Source organism: Pseudochaenichthys georgianus, chromosome 7, assembly GCF_902827115.2.
Source record: "Pseudochaenichthys georgianus chromosome 7, fPseGeo1.2, whole genome shotgun sequence".
NCBI lineage: Eukaryota > Metazoa > Chordata > Actinopteri > Perciformes > Channichthyidae > Pseudochaenichthys > Pseudochaenichthys georgianus.
This window is the reverse complement of record NC_047509.1, coordinates 14625802-14641937: the sequence shown is the minus strand read 5'-3', so window position 1 is coordinate 14641937 and position 16136 is coordinate 14625802. Positions and strand designations below refer to the sequence as shown.

General features: G+C 40.4%; 1 protein-coding gene across 3 annotated transcripts in view; it reads left to right on the top strand.

Moving 5' to 3' along the window:
• grip2a (glutamate receptor interacting protein 2a) overlaps window positions 1-14475 on the top strand; it is a 29624-nt gene extending 15149 nt beyond the window's left edge. For all 3 annotated transcript variants that reach the window (XM_034086542.1, XM_034086544.1, XM_034086543.1), the window contains exons 10-24: window positions 948-1076; window positions 1334-1450; window positions 2305-2491; window positions 5804-5949; window positions 6046-6126; window positions 6930-6993; window positions 7767-7912; window positions 8834-8978; window positions 9240-9379; window positions 9876-10058; window positions 10153-10312; window positions 11442-11556; window positions 11893-12117; window positions 13641-13787; window positions 14208-14475. In XM_034086542.1, coding sequence (XP_033942433.1) covers window positions 948-1076; window positions 1334-1450; window positions 2305-2491; window positions 5804-5949; window positions 6046-6126; window positions 6930-6993; window positions 7767-7912; window positions 8834-8978; window positions 9240-9379; window positions 9876-10058; window positions 10153-10312; window positions 11442-11556; window positions 11893-12117; window positions 13641-13787; window positions 14208-14405 — 2183 coding nt within the window. In that variant the 3' untranslated portion in view covers window positions 14406-14475. The remainder of the gene's footprint in view (window positions 1-947; window positions 1077-1333; window positions 1451-2304; window positions 2492-5803; window positions 5950-6045; window positions 6127-6929; window positions 6994-7766; window positions 7913-8833; window positions 8979-9239; window positions 9380-9875; window positions 10059-10152; window positions 10313-11441; window positions 11557-11892; window positions 12118-13640; window positions 13788-14207) is intronic.
• The last annotated feature ends 1661 nt before the right edge of the window (window positions 14476-16136 follow it).

Here is a 16136-nt window from a genome sequence, read left to right as displayed (position 1 = left end):
TATGACAAGCGTCCCAGGCACGACTGCAGTCATCCATGTTTCAAGCAAATCCTCCATCCATATGAGCAAGTTGTTGGAGATTAGACCCCTGCAAATGAAGCAGCACAGATTACTGTCACATGTAAAGCTCTGTGACGATTTTAGCTGCATGGATCTGTAAGGAAAGTTAATTATTGAGGTTATTTGTTTCCCAGTTGAATGCTTTCCATACAGTTTGACTGTGTTATACAAGCTTTGACATGAGGGATAAGACGCCTTTCAGAATTTACAATCTGCGCTCTCCATTTTATTCAAAGCAGAAGAAGTCAACACGGTTGCTACTTAAAAGAAACACATATGAATGAAACAGAATTAAATGAAAATGAGTGTAGCTGTCTGTCAAATCAGGTGCAGAACAGACACATCATCAGCAATCAAGCTTTCAGCTGTGTCCAATCAAGGTTGAGACACATGCCTCCAAACAGCCAGTACCACTTCCTGGTGATCACAGCACCGTGGTTAACTTACTCAACATCTTTTTAAACATTCAGGCTCTTTTGAATTAAATCCTGTAAAGAAGAAGAAGAAGAAGAAGAAGAAGAAGAAGAAGAATTAAATCCTGAAAATGATCTCTAGTCTGCACTTAGCTTTTTGGAAGCTTTCTAGTAAAAGTAAGATTTACTTTTTTTGAATCCACCACTTCTCATTCAGCTCTGTGTGTCTAGCTGATACTCAAATGCTCATCAAAATACATTAAACCGCAGGATATAATCTAGTGTGCCATGACGAGAACATTAAATATCAATTACTCTGCTCTGAATTACCCCCCCAGGCTCTGTGTGATGTGGTACATATTTAGACATGGGAATGAAAAGTGTAATTTCATGGTTAGGATTTAGAAAAGTGTACAGAAGAGGAGTGGATCTGGTTTACTTAATGGATGTGTTTGCCTTTCCGTTTTGCCGCAGTAAAAGTGCAGAAGAGCAACAATCATCACTGGGACCAAAGCAGCAACTACTGCCATCCCCCACATGCCAGCCACGGGAAGACATGGAGCAGCCCAAGCCACCCACTCAACCAGCAGGACCACTGCAAATGTAAGTTATCACTTGTGACAGCACTGCTGCTGGCAAGACACCATAGCAGGAGACTTTTTTTCTTCAGAGCATTTGTTAAATCTTTTCCAAGAGCTTTACTCGAACACTGTTACTAGAGTTATCTCCTTTGTTGTATGTTCCCACAAGCGTTTGCTGCTGCTGTGGACATGAATACAATTGCCATGGTGATTTAGTTTAATCAGCCCTTTGATACGTGTAGTGCTATGTCTACTTTGGCTTCTCTCCTTCCTCCACAGCCACCTCAGGCTTCAGCAGCCAGGGGAGCAACACGCTGCCCTGCCCCATCCCCCCCAGCAGCCCCCGAAACTCCACGGGCCGGAGGAGGAACAGGAAGAAGGACCACAAAAGCTCACGTATGATAAGCCGCATGCCGACCCTTGTTTCCTTTTTTTTCTTTTTTTATAACCACCTTAATGGGTGAGTTAAACCACATTAACCAGATTTATTATTTTGTCAACCCCATTTATTTAAATGAAGTTAGTCTGAAGAACAGAAACACCTCAGTGTATTTATAACATGAGTGTGTAAGGGACTGCATTACTTTTATCTAGATGTTCCTAATAATAAACTGACAACTGAGTGTATGTTGATTCGATTTCTACCTCCAAATGAAAAATAAGGTGAGAGGTTTGTTTGTGATGTTCTTCAGGATTGGACATTACTTTTCAGACATCTGTTTTATTTTGAAATTATCATTAGGAAGGGTTCATTTAAAGAAATGTTATTTCAATTTTTTTCCACCATTTAAAAAAAATAAATAATCGTTAGTATTGTAATTAATTAAAACAATTCTGGTACAAGATATCAACCCTATATGACAGACAAACAATACAACAAATGTATACCACTATTATTTAAACTAACATTAATCAAGAGGATAAGATGAGAATAATTGTTTCTGTATTCCTTATTTAGGTACCACCCTTTTAAACATGTTTTCCAGCGCAGTTAAAACACCTTTCCTCTGTTTTGCCGCCTCAGTGTGTGAACAGATTTGACTGATCTTGTGACGTAAACATGACTGACGTAAACTCTGACAGCGACTCATTCCCTCCCCATTCCCACGCCATCTCTGTGGTCGCATGTCTCTTCTCTTTATACTCCACAGTTTTTGTCTCCCACAATCCCTCTCTTGTTCCATTTATCTGCCACTTCTCCACTAATATCTCTCTCTGATGTGTCCCCTCCCTCCCCCGCTGTTTCTCAGTATCTCTGGCCTCCAGTTCTGTCGGGCCAGGGGGGCAGGTCTTTCATGTGGAAACAAGCGAGGTCATCCTGAGGGGGGATCCGCTCACAGGTTTTGGGATCCAGCTGCAGGGAGGTGTCTTCGCCACAGAAACGCTGTCTGCTCCCCCAGTCATCCGCTTTATTGAGCCCGACAGCCCAGCTGAGAGGTAACACACAGAGACACCTAACGAGTAAACAAATATCATATAGAGCAGGGGTGTCAAACTCAAATACACAGTGGGCCAAAATAAAAAAATCGGTACTAGTCGAGGGCCGGATTGGTTCAATGTTTATTGCAAAACTTATTGGACATAACCTGGAACTAACAAAGCTTAAATGATTGCCTATAAAAACAACATTAAATAATCAGTTGCATTCATTTCTTATGGCTCTATCTGCAGCTTTTCCAGAGTCATTTCTTATGATTACATTTTTCCACAGGCCAACAACAGCTTAAAAAAAACTATTTCCCTCAAAGAAAAAAACCAAACATGACCTGTTGTCTCAAGAAAGAAAGTGCAGAAGGGAACATCCATTGAAACTCAGTTTGCGGCTCTGTGATGCTAATTCAAGCCAGATACTTGGTGTCTCATCTTGGGTGCAAGTTCATCAATGTTTGGGGTCAGGCTCTGAGCTGAGGAAATCCTCAGGATGGAGTGAAGGTGTGCGTGCAATATACCGGCGGGCCAGATCTAATAGTAAGATGAACTTTTATTAATCCCTCATGGGGAAAATGAGGGAAAAAGTAATTAGAAATTATCCTGCAGGCCGAAATTAAATCCACCACGGGCCTGATTTGGCCCCCGGGCCTTGAGTTTGACACGTGATATAGAGTCACCTTGGATCTAGATGGCTCCACTGCTAATCATTCAGCCCCATGGGAGAAAAGAACACATTTTAACCTTGTGTCGCAATGAGTATCGGAGCTGAAGCATTAATATCTGATTTTGTCTAATGCTGTGTTTCCCAAATGTTGGGTCCTGTCCAACAGATGCATCAAAACATTTGTTAATAACATGTGTGGATATTATCTGCTATGAAAAGTTATGCTCATTTTCATCAGAATTTAATTTACTCTTTACTGGGCAACACTAGCAGTGTGGCTTTATTGACGCAATTCAGATCTGTCAGTTGGTTTAGACTGAGATTTCTCAATAGTTATTTGATTGTCATTTAATTTTGAGAATTTTGAAGCTAATTTGACCCAGGGGATACATACTGACTTAAGGAACTTTGGTTATTACAGCTATGTTTCCCTCACGATAACTTATGTTGGAAACTTTTAATTCGTCCATTTTCTTTTTATATCTTAAAGAAAGAAAAGGATATTATTTATTTAGTTCAAAACACCAAGGAAGATTACAATATTACAATAACAAATATTTACTTGTTTGTTTAATAATTTAAATAGTACTGTATGGCATCAAGAGAATGTGTTGAAGATGTTTTTGAAATAAGAAGTGAGTGCGTAGTCATGCAGAAGAGCAACAGATCTGGCCTAGTAACAAAAAAACAGTGAAAGGAGATGAGGAGTCAATTAAGACATTTCAGTACAAAAGCAGACCTACCTGAAGTCGGAAGTCTATTTAATTATGTTTAATAACTCCAGAGTTTGAAATATAATGGCAGTGTTAACATTTCCACTAGAGTTGGTGAGCTTTGTAGCAAATATGCTTGTTTTTCCAGTCTTTAAAATGATTGTAAGCATGGAAAAAAAAACTAGCCTTTGGGTGAACTGTTCACCACTGGCAGACAATTATACTATTATTATATAGGATACTACCGGTAACAACAGGTCTTCAGTAGATATTACTTTGTTTTAAGGGCCAGGAAACATTGGTGCTTGTCAACACTCAGTATGTTAATGGTTTATTTTCCTTTTATCCAAAAGTTGCAGTCAACAGATGTCCTCAGCAAATTATAATAGCCAGTAATATTGACCTATTGTGTGTCTGACAAACTCCCAGGAGCAGGGGTCCCCCATAGTAGATGTATCACATTATACAAGAGGCATTGTTTAGTGGGGATAATCCCCCGTATTGGTATGTAGTCTTGTATTGATTGAGATTGCATGTTGTAGCAATTAGCACCCTGCCCCGATCAGGCCGATGTGTTGTATCTGTCCTTGTCCTGCAACATAATGATGCCGTGTAGTGCGGGGTCCCCTGGGTCTTGTAACACGATGAGTCCAGCAGCAGTTAGACAGGAGTGACTCAAGTGCAGCATCCGACCGTGATGTCGGAGTCTCAGCCTCCACACAAGTTTAACAAGCAGTGGGGCTTGGTGAATTAATATCGGTTGACAGTGCTTCGGTGTTCGTCCTTGCAATTAAGGGTCTGATGTAAATGTGTGATAATGTGAGATTTTATTTTTTCTGTATGAGCTCGCTTCGATGGGGTTTTACAAGTTCAAGTGAGGTCTGTGTTTATGTCAAGCCTTGAGGCCATACCAATTTAATGATGGCATTTTAAACATTCACACCTCATGTCACACAGGCTGTAACGCTCAGGATTTTCTTTCCTTGAAAGCAGGAAATGTAAAGCCTGGTTTGAAACGAGTGTTGTTACGAGTAGTAGATTAAACGCTTGAAATGTAAGCATCCTGGTCATCTATGAAGCAACAAATTACCATATGTTATGTAACAATATTTTCATTCTGAATTGTTTGTTGGACAAAACAAGAAGCTGGGATGCGCTCATTTAAGCCAAACATTTTTTAATAAAGACATTCATCCGTCTGAGAAACTTTACGTTTTTTTATTGAGAAAAACTTTTGTTTTATTTATGTTTTATTATTATTATTTGTTTTGTGATGCCAGCTTTATGAAACTAAAGTTTCTTTATGCCATCTTTTTCTGTCACATTTATATCAGGGTTGAACACATTTCTGTATAATGTCACCGGTTGAATAGGTGCTGTGAACTCTATCAATTAACACCACAAACAATAAAACATTTTTTAATAAATGTCACCTTCATTAAAGTAGGATTTATTTTAGTAAGTATGTAGTGGACTGCATTAGCTTAAGCCATGTTTAACTAATTAACTGGCTACACTGGATTTTGTGAATTGATAGTTATAATTTATATAGTGTCCATAGTAATTTATCACCTTTCTGATTGGAGAGAAATTGACAGTATTAATCAGTAATTGTAATAATCATAAGTTGCAGCCCTAGTTGAAATGTGATCCTTTTTTTAATAACAAGGCATTTTTTTTATCATCCATTTGCACCTAATCACATTTATTCCTAACATTAATACATATCTGTTTTCTACGGAGCCCCCTAGGGGACATGGAGAAGAAGAAAAAAAAATACTCTGTTCTCGCAACATTTCCCCCCCCCAATTTTTTTTCACATTTTTTTTTTCTTCTCCATGTCCCCTAGGGGGCTCCGTAGTATTCTTATTATGAACAGTCGTGGTCAAAACAGTCTTTATTTCCACATTAATCCTTTCTATGTTTTGTTTCTGTGTGGAGGTGCGGGCTGCTGCAGGTTGGTGACCGGCTGCTGTCCATTAACGGGATCCCGACTGAAGATGGCACTTTGGAGGAAGCCCATCAGCTGCTCAGAGACTCTGCTCTGGCCAATAAGGTCACAGTGGAGATTGAGTTTGATGTCGCAGGTATCATATTGTGAAGATACATTCTTATAATGTGAGATCTCTGACTCAATTTGTGCCTTCATACTTACATTTATCTTCCCTTTAAAACCAAATTAGAGTCAGTGGTTCCCAGTAGCGGCACCTTCCACGTTAAACTACCCAAGAGGAGAGGAGTGGAGCTGGGCATCACCATCAGTGGTGAGTTTGTTAGGATCTAGACCATGGGTGTCCAAACTACGGCCCGGGGGCCAAATGCGGTCCCACGGACCATTTTGAATTGGCACTCAGCAAATTCAAAAAGTATAAGGGAATATCTCTTATATTGCACTTCTTAAATATAAATATAAAAATATATTACACAGTAGTATTCATGTGTTTAATAAAACCACTTTTCAAATAAATTCTGTCAATTAAAGTTGGAAGCATTTTCTAACATATCTTAGTTGATAATAAAAAAGCCCAATGACTTATTTACATAACAAGCTTGAAATACACCCTTCCTATTTCTCCTTATTATAATCAATCTGAGGCTTCTGTTTTAAGGGATGAGCTGCCAGCACTCACAAGCATCATTTACCTACATTTGATTGATTTTGCTAACTTATAACTGAACTTATGAGGCAATATACCTCTAGTGAATGGCCCAGCCCTTCCTATACTTTTCTGTGTGTGGCCCTCGGTGGAAAAAGTTTGGACACCCCTGATCTAGATGAACAGCAGAGGGCAGTGTCGCTTAAACATACCTCACAGAGCTGCATGCCTTTGAATCAGTGTTCTGTGATCCATAAAACTCGGGCTTGAAAGACCATGAGGGCTCATACCTCATTAACTCTGAACAATACCAGACTGTACCATCATTCATCTTCACTCAATGTGCCCTGAATAAACAGGAGGCCGAGTATGATTAGTGCAACAAAGAGAAAATGAAGTTGAGTTATTCCAAGTGGTTAATCATAAAACTTTATAATAAAAACACTTCGATTGTTCTTCTTTTTCACCAGCAAGTAAAAAACCTGGAAAGCCCCTCATCATCTCCGACATCCGAAAAGGAAGCATAGCACACAGGTATGTCCTATCATCACAGAGCCATAATAATATGACTGCTGAACTCCTTTCCATAGTATGTTCATTTACACAGTAAAATAAAGCCTATTGAGATTATATAACACAACATAAAATTGCTGCATCGACACAAAACACAAGCGTGCGCCTCCTGTTTTCGTAAATGGTCATCTGTACAAAATGTGTTCTTAATTGCATTAGATGCAAAATAATACGTATTTGAAGAAAAAGCGAATTGCTCAATTTCATTCACTTGATCAAATGTTAATTACAAATCCGTCTTATCCATTCAGTAGAGTGGTCTGTTAATCTTTTTTGATAACATTGCCATACATTTTTCAGTGTTGAGCTGAAGTATATAAATGCTTGTTCATTTTAACATTGTATTCCTCTCACAGGGCTATAGTATATCATTTAGTTTTTATGAGTACAGAAATGGTCATTGGCTATAGGACACATTAGGGTGACACTGTTTCTCAACACTTTACAGTTCAGGGTAGAACTATGTTTTCCTGCCTTGTGTGGGATTACTCCATTACAAAATAACATTGTTTTGTGAATCCACTGTGTAATACAAACCTAATTTGGTTTGAGCTTTTAAAACTGGATCAGTAAGACAGAGCAGCTCCATTTCAGAAGGGCTCAGTGTAGCTCAGGGTGAGGGGGAGGTTATGGTGACCCCCGAAGGATCCCACTGAGACGCAATAGGACTCAGGAGGAGCAGCTCCCTGGTCTTAGTTAATAGCTGTGATCTTTCTCGCTCCTGTGTCCGGTAGAACAGGCACTCTGGAGCCTGGAGACCGGCTGCTGGCCATCGACAGCGTGCGTCTGGAGAACTGCTCCATGGAGGACGCCATGCACGTCCTGCAGCAGGCCGAGGACATGGTCAAACTCCGAATCCAGAAAGACGAGGACAACATTGGTACATTTATCACTTGAAATGCAAAATATGCATTCTTTGCAAAGTAACCAAACACAAAAACGTTTGTACTTAAGTACAATTTAAATATTAAGTATTTACATTTGATGCATCTTTATAAGACCACAACATTTATAGGAAATAATTGTAGTTCTTACATCACTACATTTATCCTAAAATGTTACTAGTTAGCCTTCAGATTAATATTTGATATAAAATGACAAGATAGGCTTCTAAAATAATATTTTAGCTTTTTGTCTCATTTAAATGACTTTAGGCTCCTAGGTGTTGAACCAAGATAGACTTCCCCTTTTAACTTCTCCAGTTGTTTCGTTTGAATAACTGAGGAATTTTTTTTTGTGTGTGTAGCTAACCCTTTTGAACTTTGAACTTCCCGAACCCCATTAATCATTTTACAACCCCTCAGACTAATCTAGTGACCCTTTGGAGGGGGCCTCACCCCTAGAACCTACTAACAGGGCTGCGAGAAAGCAAAGAACTTATCCCTCTCAAAATAATGGACTAATTGTTCGCATAGATCTAAGGAAAGTGTAACGGATATCTATCCCAGGTTCCCAGAGCCCAAGTTTACATATTCAATTGTTTTGTCATTAAAAAGTCCAAAGTCATTATATAAAAGAGAATTAAGAACACCAACAAATACTAATATTCATAAACCTGGAATCAATTAAATTAAGTAGTTTACGAGATATAGTCATTTTTAAATTGTTCTATTGGTAATTGTACTCTTTAACTTAAGGATTAAATACGTTTTCTATCACAATTCAAAAGGTTATGCTCTGTTATTTGTCCATTTGCACAGACTTTTAGAAAAATATATTGTATTCTATCCTGGAGTATTTAATGTCCGTTTTAATCATGAGTTTTATGCGTGGAATCAACTGTTTCCTCTATTTGCTGTAGATGAGTTGGAGATGTCGGGCTCTATAATCTACACAGTGGAGTTGAAGAGATATAACGGGCCGCTGGGCATCACGATCTCTGGGACAGAGGAGCCCTTTGACCCCATCGTCATTTCAGGCCTCACCAAGAAAGGCCTGGCAGAGAGGTGAGAGACAGGCAGGAGGACAGGTCGGGGGTAAAGAGAGAGTTGATAGGATGGTGACACATGCTTTAGGTTGAGGCTAGTCAAATCAGAGGAGGTCCCTTAGGGAACATTTTTTACATTAAACAAGACAATAAACAATGTCAGTCTCGTCTTTTTCTAAAACAAGAAGCCTCTTTGTTTCCGTTCCAGTCAGCGCGCTGGCAGACTGACCGTTTCCCAGCCCGTGTGTTGTACTATCTTGTATCTCTGTCTCCTCTGCAGGACCGGAGCCATCCATATAGGAGACCGAGTGCTGGCCATCAACGGGGTCAGTCTGAAGGGGAAGCCGCTGAGCGAGGCCATCCACCTCCTGCAGATGGCTGGGGAGTCTGTCACCCTCAAGATAAAAAAACAAGCTGACAGTATGTTGTTTTGGTCTCAAATGTTTCCTTTTTTACTACTCAAAGGGGTTTGAAAACATGATCTTGCAAATGTAGTTGCACAATTTAAACGATAAGAAAACTGTTTTTTAACTAAAAAGAAAGTTACGTTAAAAGTAAATGTTGGTTGCCATTTTCCTGCTGAAGGAAAATCCCTGCTGGCTGTATGTTATCCACTCCCATTAAACTTCTTTGGTACATTTTCTAAATGTTAAACAATCGTTAACAGGAAAGCAAAAGGAGAAATGGGAAGAAAGAGGAAGAACACTAAACGTATACAAACAAAGACACAAAGTGTAAAAAACAAAAAGAAGTTGGGGAAAAATAAAGACAATTGCTGGGTTTTGATATCCTTTAATAAAATGCATTGATTTAGCTTTCTTTGAGGCTTAAATGCTACAGAAATGATTAATTAAAACTGATAAAAGGTGCACTTCCTCCTTGTTTGATGATTATTTGAATCTCTGTTCATTCCCAGAGTCTGATGGCCGGCGGCCTCTGGACAGAGAAACTGGGTTTGTAAGCGACACAGAGGATGAGCTGACAGACTCCCAGAAGACCAGCAAACACTCGGAGGTCTACGCTGCCACTCTGCCCAGTTTAGACTCTGCCATGAGCTCCTGGGATAGCTCAGGGTTCGATGCAGGCTACGGTAGCCAAGGTAAGGTCCACTGGATGCTTAGTTACCTCTAATGTACCTCTTTTATGTCTTGTATCCCATAAGCTCATTCTATTTTCTTGTGTGTATTGTTCAGGGACATATCTCCACAAAGCCTCAGATCTATTGCTCAATCCAAATGACTGGCGACGCACGAAGCTCAGGAGCCAAATCAGCTCCAGCTCTGCAGGCCTGGTCCACCACTCAGCGCTGTACGGTGGGAGGTTCACTGAGGACGAGTGGGATAATATACCTGGGTAAGGGCTCAGGTCTGCAGTTTACATCCTGTCAACATCTTGTTACATGTCAGTGCAGCTTCTCGTGTTTTGTTTCACAGTAAAGGGTGTCTTTATTCAAATCATATTCTGTGTATAAGCATTGGAACTGGACTTGTGTTAGGTACTTGAACATGTTTTGCTATACCTGAATATTGTATTTTTTACACACACACACACACACACACACACACACACACACACACACACACACACACACACACACACACACACACACACACACACACACACACACGACATGCATAGTTACTCTACAGATCAAGCATTTACATAAAACGTGCATTATTACTTGCATGTTGTTTAACAACACATTGTTATAGATTAACAGTCAGTTCCCCTCATCATGTTTCAGGATTCAATAAGTTATTAATGAGTTATTTCATATCAAGACTTCTGAATAACAGTTTGAGGCTTAAAGAGGTAGATTTATTTAATACTTCTCAAAAAAGCAAAGATTATAGAAAAGTAAAAAGATATATAACTAGTAGGTTTATACTTTTTTCCCCATCACTCTGTGTATAGTGCTTCTGTGGATCATTGACAAAAACAAACTGCACTGTGAATTATTTTCTCTTCATTTTGTGTTGTATGCTTTCATGTTTTGTGCTTTTCCAAAACTGTCTTTTCTCTTCTTTCTTAGGTATTCTCTCTCTCATCTGCTTTACTAACTGCCCACGAGTCTTTGGTGTTTCACATAGATGCATTTTTTTCTGTCACCCCTTGTCTACAACAAAAACGTTTCCACAAAAAAGCGCTCCAAGGATGCATCAGCCTTATCTGTCTCTTCACACTCCTCCTTTTTTTTTCTGAACTTTTGTGTCACATGCTTTACATTTTCTGCTTTTTTGGGGGGGCAATGTTATTTTTTGTTGAATTGAACTCTTTTATAAAGGCTTTATCTTATCTAGTGGACTCCAAACGTGTGAGAATTAACAGTAAAAACCCTCAAAGCGGTCCTGAGAGGTTTTCAAAGGGATTCTCCAGCGTGCAGCCCAAAAAACTGCATTTCCCATGCTGCCTCTTGTCTGCGGCACACCGGCCTCGAGACCCGCTGGGCTGCTCTCATGTTCTGGTTCCTGCGTTGTCATAGATTCGTCAGCCCCCCTCGTTGCCATGGCACCCTGAACCAGGATGACAGCTTCTGGTCCCAGGCTCTGCAGGACCTGGAGACCTGCGGACAGTCGGAGATACTCAGGGAGCTGGAGGTAGGCCCGTCTGTCATCTCCACCCCCCCCCCCCCCCTCCTGCTTCCTCCTCCATCTGCTTTGTCCCACTCATGTACTCATAGTCCAGTGTCACCCTAAAAGCGCATGCCAGATGAAGCATTATAATAATCGCCGGAGTGTGTAATCTGTTATTAAATCTGACAACACAGGCCGGGCACCTGCTGCCTCTCTAACCCAGGAAGGCTTTGTGCAGTGCCCTGGCCTCTAATCAGGCTCTGTGGATACTTCATGAGATTATGTTGTGCTGTCCAAGTGGATGTCTTTTTTTCTGTTCCCTTTTATTACATGATGCTCTTTGATTGTGTGCTCTTTCAGGCATCCATGACAGGTAGTGCTCTCAGTCTGTACCTGGAGGAAACCAAGACCAACGACGACTCAATGTTTCGCTCTGAAATCAGTCCCATTAAAAGGGAAGCAATGCACTTTGAGTCTAACAACAAAACCAACCTGCACATGTTGACTGGAAGCAGAGACCTACCCCCCCGGGGCAGAGGGGACCCCTCGGATATCGTGTCCCCTACCACGCTGGCACTGCACAAGGTAGTTGTTTTAGGGATTTACACAGTAGAATTCATAATTTGAAAATAAACAACAGTATTCATTATCAGTAAACGCAAGCAGTTACTGACTCCCTGTTGAAAATCATGGGTCCTCAATAGGGAGTCAGTGACCTCTAGGGGTCATGTTCGTAACCCCCCATAAATAATTACAGGTGAGGGGTATTTGGCCTACAAATGTTAATGTACCCAATTTTGCCCACTTCTCTCTTCCTTTTTAACTAACAACATACACATTTTTGGCCCAGTTGCCCCTTCCATTTTTAACTGCTAACAATGTAATTGTTCCTTATAAGTATAAATAAGGTACTCTGTAGTAAAAAAGAAAAATACTCCCGTATTGTCCATTTCTTTCCATTCTCTTGTACCAGCATATTGTACCCAAATCATATTTGATAGTCCATATGCACAACTACAATAATCTAAAGACACATGATTATCTGATGATTGATTTATCAGTCGGCTTCATTCCCAGTTTGAAGGATGAACATGGGGCAAACAAAAGTGTCCTGAGGGAACATGCCCATAATGACGTTTATACCTGCGTGCCTCCTTCATTGGACTCACTGTGCCTGTTGTACTGTCTAACTGGACCCAGTGGATACCTGGCCAGTCAGGACTTGCAGTATGTGTACAACAGAAACACACAACATTCATTATGCATCATTACATGCTGTGACCTTGGTGTGTACTCCCTGAGAAGCATTGTTTGCCGTCATCTGTGCATCTCAGCATGTAACCGGAACAGAGCATGCTCTAGTGTTTTTGTTTGTCAGAGGGATTATGGAAAATGTAGAAGCCCAATTTCATGACAAATGCCCTTCTAGAGTTATTTTGCATATTAGCATGTCTTTTATTTTGTTCTTTACCCGTGTTTTTGTCCAGCCACAATTTAAAGTTAACATTTTGTGAAAATGTGCTTACTCATTTTCTTGCAAAACGTTAGATACGAGAGTGTTATTTCTCTTTATCTGTCGAACAACTGGCAGTTAGCTAGCTAAGAGTAGCATCTACTCCAGCCAGGCAAGCAGTAGTATTTATGATTAGCTCAGATAACTGTCTCCTGGCTGCAGCTTCACATTTAATGGACAGGTAGGAGAATGGTATTCACCTTCTCATCTACTGTGTATTTATTTTCAGGTTAACTCAGTCTCTTGAGACTCTGGTTTCCTATTCTGAGCGTTATCTCTGCTTTGTCTTGTAGCCTTTAAGTGTTTAATGTAAAGCCCGAAACACGATATGAGCATTTTAGGAGGCATGAGCTCTGTGAATGACACTATTGTGTGCCATTATAACTAATCCAGGAGGATCCAGTGTTTAAGGACTTTTACTAATGTAAAAAAAAAGAAGTCAGGATTTCTAGCCATCGGCTATAATCTTTTGCAAATCTCTGCCCCAAATACTAAATTGCTGCAGTTTTGACATAAAAGCCTGTGTAAATGCCAAGAAAAAAGGTTTTTATGAATATGTGCTGTACTGTAAAATCTGTGTCCTCATGTGTTTCAGGTAACCTTAAGGAAGGACCCCGACAGCAATGACTTTGGCTTCAGTGTATCCGACGGGCTTCTGGAGAAAGGAGTTTATGTCAACATGATCCGCCCCGACGGCCCAGCTGACCAGGCGGGGCTGCAACCCTTCGACCGCATTCTTCAGGTATGGATTTGAAGAAATTAAATTCAAATTGTTTTGCTTGTTAGTGAATGTTGGATCAGAATGATATCCATCCCCTGTACATATACTTTATACGTGCAAGTAAAAAAGTATCCTCCATTGAACAATTGAAACACTTTAACAAATATTTCCATCTTCTAAATCAAAACTGTAATCCCTAATAACCATTAAAAAATAAATAGGTTTGTAGCACAGCCCTTTTTATAAGAAGGACACTTTGTTCTTCCATTTATTGTCTCTGTTTATCTTGTGCTATTCTATACATTTATTATTTACTGTGTGTGACAGCAGTAAAACTGTTTCTAAACGGCTTGTCATCATCCTGCTGAAAACTACAATGAAATCTCTCACCAATATAACAAAAAGCTAATTTCCCCTAATGTCAATCTATGCCTTTTTTAGGTGAACCGAGCCAGGACCAGGGACTTGGACTGCTGTCTGACTGTACCTCTTATTATAGAGGCAAGGGCCGCCCTGGACCTGGTCATTAGCAGGAATCCTCTGGCAGCAGACCCCGGGCGGCCCGACGACTCCAACGACCGCTCACATTCACTGTTCGGCTTTCACGAGCAGCCCAGGACCAACGGCATCGCCCTGTGACCACACAGATAGACGGTAGCTTTATGAAGCACTGGGACCACACACACACACACACACACACACACACACACACACACACACACACACACACACACACACACAGTTGTGCACGGTACATTTATCACACTGTACCTCTCTGACACACCAACAAAGAACGGCCACTCTCACCGCCTGAAAGCATCCCTCACTCACAAAGTTACAAGTGCATGTGTTCACTTCTGCTGGATTTAGTCACTGTGTTCCCATGATGCAGTTCAGAGGAGGCTCTGGCTTCAGGGCCGCCCCCCCCCCCACCCCCCCACCCCCCTCACCGACCTCTTTCCTCTCCAGAGGCAAAGCCACATGCAGGCTTATATAACAGGAGGAGTCATAGCTTCTGACTGAGCCAGGATGTTAACACACACGCCTCTGGAGAGTCAAACACTGCACACACACATACGCACTCTTCTTATATATTTTGCTCTGATTGAGCTTCACGTTCCCATTTATTATGCAATCTTTTTGTTGCACATAAAAGATGCACACGCAATTCTTTATAAAACATGCACGCACTGACACACAGGGTGTTAATGGACTCAAGGTCCAAGGCCCTTATGTTTATTTGAGTAATTTCATACACGACATGGCTGACTGCCCTTGTTTCCATTCTCTTCCCACACTGCCCGTCCCACAGAAGTGACAGGACCTCCAAATAGACAAAATGCTCCCTGGTAGTTTCCAAGGATCGTTAGCTGAATTTAAAACCTCCTTACATTTTAATACCAGGAATGCTTGTGAAGACACTCGACTTTCTGTTTTTCCTTCACAGTTTAATCGTTTCTGAATGGTTCCAGAGAGACTCCACTGTTCTCCACAGTTATGTACATTTAGTTTTTTTTGCTCCCGTCTTGATGACTCACCCTCACATTAACAAAAATGCTGTTTTCAGTTTCTGCACATGTTTCTGGCTAGCACTGCGTTTGCACATAAGGCACATTTTATGATTTATTTGTTGAAAATTCCCTCACTTTCACATTTCACTCTGTGACTCTGCGTCTCTATATGTGGCATTACACCAGAATGACTTATGGGTTGATTGGTGGACCATCACTGATGCTTCCTTAAGTGAATTACATCCTTTCCCAAAACGGAGGATGAAATGCCTTTTACATTTTCAGTGATGAATGATTTTCTTGTTCTCAGTCCACATCTGATATTCCTCTCTGCAGTAGCTGTTTTCTCTACCGTTATCAAAAAGCATGTAAGGCATGGGTTTGTCTTTAGCAAGTATCCCTCACTTTAAAAAAGAAAACGGTATTGGAATTTGATCTTTGTTGGAGTGTCTCATGTCTGTGTTTTTATAAAGCTTTAGTGTAACAAATCTGGCCTGCTGATCCAGCTGCCTCTGGAGATGAGAACCTGATTCGTTTGTTGGCCGATGTAAAGATGTTGCGAGATAGTTGCGATGTCCTGTTCAGAGAAGATTGAATAATCCTTGGGGCAGTGACATTTTTTTTTTTATCTGATCCAGATAGTTCTTATATAAAATGACATGTTATACACAGAGGCCTATTTCTAAGGTATTTTTATTAATTTACTGTATCTTTTATTTTGCTGTATAATGTATAATGTATCATCGGCATGCTTTATTTTTATTTAAAGTATATGCACACATTGAGTATCTTCATGAAAGCTGTGATACTGAATGTGGCTGCACATTGTGTGGTCAATTACAACATCCTCTCTGAATAA